The sequence below is a fragment of the Mus pahari genome, chromosome 3 (assembly GCF_900095145.1).
Source record: "Mus pahari chromosome 3, PAHARI_EIJ_v1.1, whole genome shotgun sequence".
Taxonomy (NCBI): domain Eukaryota; kingdom Metazoa; phylum Chordata; class Mammalia; order Rodentia; family Muridae; genus Mus; species Mus pahari.
The window spans coordinates 151,197,745-151,202,132 of NC_034592.1; the positions used below are offsets into that span (position 1 = coordinate 151,197,745).

At 46.9% G+C, this 4,388-nt stretch overlaps 1 protein-coding gene across 2 annotated transcripts in view; it reads right to left on the reverse strand.

The window, feature by feature from the left end:
• Window positions 1–348: 348 nt before the first annotated feature.
• Zfp64 (ZFP64 zinc finger protein) overlaps window positions 349–4,388 on the reverse strand; it is a 62,634-nt gene continuing 58,594 nt past the window's right edge. For both annotated transcript variants that reach the window (XM_021192650.2, XM_021192652.2), the window contains one exon: window positions 349–1,579. In XM_021192650.2, the coding sequence (XP_021048309.1) occupies window positions 870–1,579 (710 nt within the window). In that variant the 3' untranslated portion in view covers window positions 349–869. The remainder of the gene's footprint in view (window positions 1,580–4,388) is intronic.

The following is a 4,388-nucleotide window of genomic DNA, read 5'->3' on the forward strand; positions in this document are numbered from 1 at the left end:
AAACATAAACTTCTGGATGACTGACAGGTCAGTCTGGATTCTGGAACTTTCAGGCTTTAGAGGGAATAACAGATCTGACTGGAGGGTTAGGTTAGCTCTTCGGTTGCCATGGTGAGCCAAGGCTGGGGACTCGGTATGACATGAAAGATGCCAGTTGAGCACCCTTCCACTCACTACACACCTCAGAAGCTGGCCTGGGATTCACTGGGCCCCAGACTTTTCTTTCCCAATTTGCATTTCAAATTCTGTAACAACAGACAGGAGGCTGAGTTAGGGCTAGCTTGATCTTTGGCGCCACCATTAGTTCAAACTGCGTTTTGCTTCTCTGGGAAATGACGCTCACATCCCTCCAGGGAGAAGTTTGCTTTTTTTTTTTTTTTATTGAAAAAAAAAAATCAGAGAAAAGAAACCACACAAATATATAAGGCTAACACTAGCAGCCGCTACCCAGGTTAAGACAGGATTTTACCACACACCCTGACAGAGCTCGGGCTCCTTTCTGCCCCGACACAGCTCAGTTCAGATGCAGTGTGGTGGGCTTGCCAACTTAACTCATCCAATCTCAACGCACAGGCAGCGACTTCCCCAAGGGTGTGGAGTTGTGCTTAGTGGAGCCCACCTTTGGATGGCAGAGGCCACAGCGCGCTCAGGGAATGCTTACAGAGAAGGAATGAGCGGTGTGCAGCCATCCCTGTGGCCTTGCGTTGACATCTATGCCCTCTTGTTAGCCACTCCACTGCTGGAGGCTGGGGAGGACGGGCTGCCAGCTCTAGAAGAGAAGGCAAGGTCCTCCCTACGGTGTCACCGGTGTCACCGTGATGGGCTGGCATCGGCATTGTTCAGATTCCTGAGAGGTCGCTCATGCTCCTCTAGAGGTTGTGGCTGGGCTCCAGAGTGCTCTCCAGCTGCCCCACGGAGACCAGGGGACCGAGCTGTCCCGAAGCAATGCCTTCTGAGGGGAAAGTGACCAGGTTTGAGTTCTTGTCCTCGGCCCAGTCAGTGTGCTGCTTCCGATGGCACCTCAGAGAGTCATCCCGGACAAAGGAGGCACCGCACTTGTCGCATCCGAAGGCCCTCTGGGTGCCGACGTTGGGCACGTGGTGGGGACCGCTCTCCCCTGGATCATCCTTGCCTGGAGGGGCCCTGTTCTCAGTCTTGGCGCCTTCCCTGTGCACCTTATCGATGTGTTTGGCCAGGCTGCTGGGCCGCTTTGTATCAAAGCTGCAGAAGTCACATTTGAAGGGCCGGTCCGTGCAATGGACTCTGCTGTGGACACGCAGGGCAGCTGGGCTTGAGCACGAGTAGCTACACTCGGGACATTTCTCCGGGTGGTCGGCCTGATGTAGGCGACTGTGCTCCAGCAGGTCCGCCCGGTTCCGGCCTTGGAAGGCACAGTGTAGACACTTAAAGGTGTGCTTGATACGGATGTGGGACTTGAGGTTCGCCTTCATGGTGCAACGGACGTCACAGAACTCGCATTTGAAAGGCTTCTCCCCCGAATGCACGATCATGTGCCGCTTCAAGTCCGAGCTGATTTTGAATTTGGCGCTACAGAGCCAGCACTGGAAGGGGGTGTCCCCTAGCAACGGAAGGCGTGATTACATTAGAGTGAATTCTCCACAGGCAACAGAATTCTCCACCAGACATGAATCACATATCTCACCAGGAGACAGGTGGATCTTTTGAACTCAGGTTTATAACTTCCTGATAGGGACAACACTTACCATGTAGAATACTGTTAAGCCCATTTTATAGATGGGACAACTGGTGCTCAGAGGGCTCAAGTGGTGGGGCCCAAACTCCTGTACCACCCTCCACCCCGCAAGTTCACACTCAATGACACTTGAGTTCTAGAAATGCTGTATATGTTGCATACGAGTTCTCCAAAGACATTTAAAGGCACCTGGCTGGGAACATGGCTCGGTGGTTAAAGCACCGGCTGGTCTGGCAGAGGACCCACGCTCAGTCCCAGAAGTCACATGACAACTCGCAACCAACCACCTGTAACTCCAGTTGCAGAGAATCTGATGCCCTCTTCTGGTCTCCATGGGTACTGCACACACATGGTGACCAGTCATACATGCAGGCAAACTCCCCGTACACATAAATAAACCTTAAACCTTAAAAACAGTAACTACTAATGTTTACAGCTTACATTTGTGTTTGGCATGCAACAGTTATTCAGCATGTCTTAATAACCTTTTTTCTAAGTACACACTGACTCTTTTGAATCTTTTTCTCCCAGAGACAAGGACTCACTATGTAGCTCTGGCCGTCCGAAACTCACTATGTAGGCCTGGGTGGTCCCGAACTCGCAGAGATCCACCTGCTTCTGCCTCCTAAGTCCTGGGCAAACACCACTCTGCCTGGTTCAAAATGGAAGTTATCTTTAAAGTTAATGTACAGAGGTGGCACTACACATTGGGGACAATTAGTGAAGAGTCACAGCTTTCTATGGTGGCTCAGTTCTCAGTCTTTTCTCTGAAGGCCTTGCAGAGGTTTTGGTAACTTTGGAGATGGCGACTTTATAGTCATTATTGGCTGGGGAAAAGTTCGTAAGTCATCTTTGCGTGCCCTACCTAGCTGCTGTGTACCCATGGCAATGACCTGATTTTCCAGCATTGCCATCTAAGGCAAACGGCAGCCCACACCAGAGTGAGAGTTTCTTTTGAATGTCCCTTCTCTTCCCACGGGCTCTCCAGCTTCCAGAGTCTCTTTATTTATAAACATAAATCCAAGTCCATTTTCATTGTTCTTCCCCTCCGCCCCCTCTCCCCCAGGGTCTCACTGTGTGGTTCTGGCTGTTACTGAACTCACTATTTAGACCAGACTTGCCTTAAGCTCAAAGCTCCACCTGCCTCTTCCTCCTGAGTGCTGGAATTAAAGGTCACAAGATTTTCACTCTGCCTGTGATTTGATTTGCCCTAGTTTGTTATCATATTTCCATTTTTGAATTAAAGTACAAATGATTTAGGTTAGGACCACATATGTGCCACCACTAGAGTCAAAGACTGACCTAACACTCTAGGCCACTGTGCATGGTGGGACTACCACCAACAGAAATGATTCTCTTCCTGCTGCGCTCCCCTGGGGGCACTGTTTAACTTGCTTCTTCAACTAGACTCTTTCTCTTCTTTTTTTCTTACAAAGATTTATTTTATTTACACGAGTGCACGGGAGCTGTTTCAGACACACCGGAAGAGGGCAAGGTCCTTTCTTTCCTTCATTCCTTCCTTCCTCCCCTCTTCTTCCTCCTTCCCCTTCCCCCTCTTTTCTTCTTTTCTGTTTTTTTGACAGGGTTTCTCTGTGTAGCCCTGGCTGTCCTGACTCTTATTATAGAGTAGGCTGGCCTTGAACTCAAAGATCTGTCTGCTTCTGCCTCCTGAATGCTGGGATTAAAAGTGTGGACCACGACTGCCTGCCTTCCAAGATTCTTTCTTTTAACTTTCTTAATTTAATTTTCTTCCTCAACTATTCAAAAATAATAATTCTGATTTCTGTTTTTTCATCCTCTAGCCCATTTAAAAAAATATTTGGGAAGTTTTGTTAAATAACTAGTAACTCAACATCCTTCTCCCCATCTTATTGAAAACAGACCATTTTCCCCCACCCCAAATTATAACCTGATTACAGCTCTCCTCCCTTCACCCCTGCAGCCTCACCATACCCTTCATTCCACCAAGGTCTACCCCTCCTCCATGTCCTACTAGAGAACAAACAGGTGCTAAGACATGATGATGATGATGATGATGATAATAATAATAATAATAATTCAAGTAAATATAAGGTAAAACAAAAACCAATACATTGGAACAGGACAAAACAAACAGAAGAAGAGCCTAGGAGAAGGCATGAGGAAGAGGGACCCACTGGCTCACTCACTGAGGAATCCACACAAACACTAAACTGGAAGCTAGTATGTGTGTGTGTGTGTGTGTGTGTGTGTAAAGTACCTACAGAACAAAAAGAAAGAGAAAAAAACATAAAATAAAACAAAACCAATAAAAAAGAGTAAGATAAAAAAATATGGGGGCTGGAGAGATGGCTCAGCAGTTAAGGGCACTGACTGCTCTTCCAGAGGTCCTGAGTTCAATTCCCAGCAACCACATGATGGCTTATAACCACTTGTAATGGGATCTGATGCCCTCATCTGGTGTGTCTGAAGACAGTAAAAGTGTACTCACATACAGAGAATAAATAAATAATTCTTTTTAAAAAATGTTATTATGAGACAAGGACCCTCCAAAGAAGCTGCTGAGTTTGTTTTCTGCCACAGTCCCATCTTTCTTAGTGTCTTATGAAGTTTTCTAAGGATACATTTGTATTCTCTGCAGTTAATAAATAAGTTACCTCTCCAAAAAAAAAAAAAAAAAAAAAAAAAAAAAAAA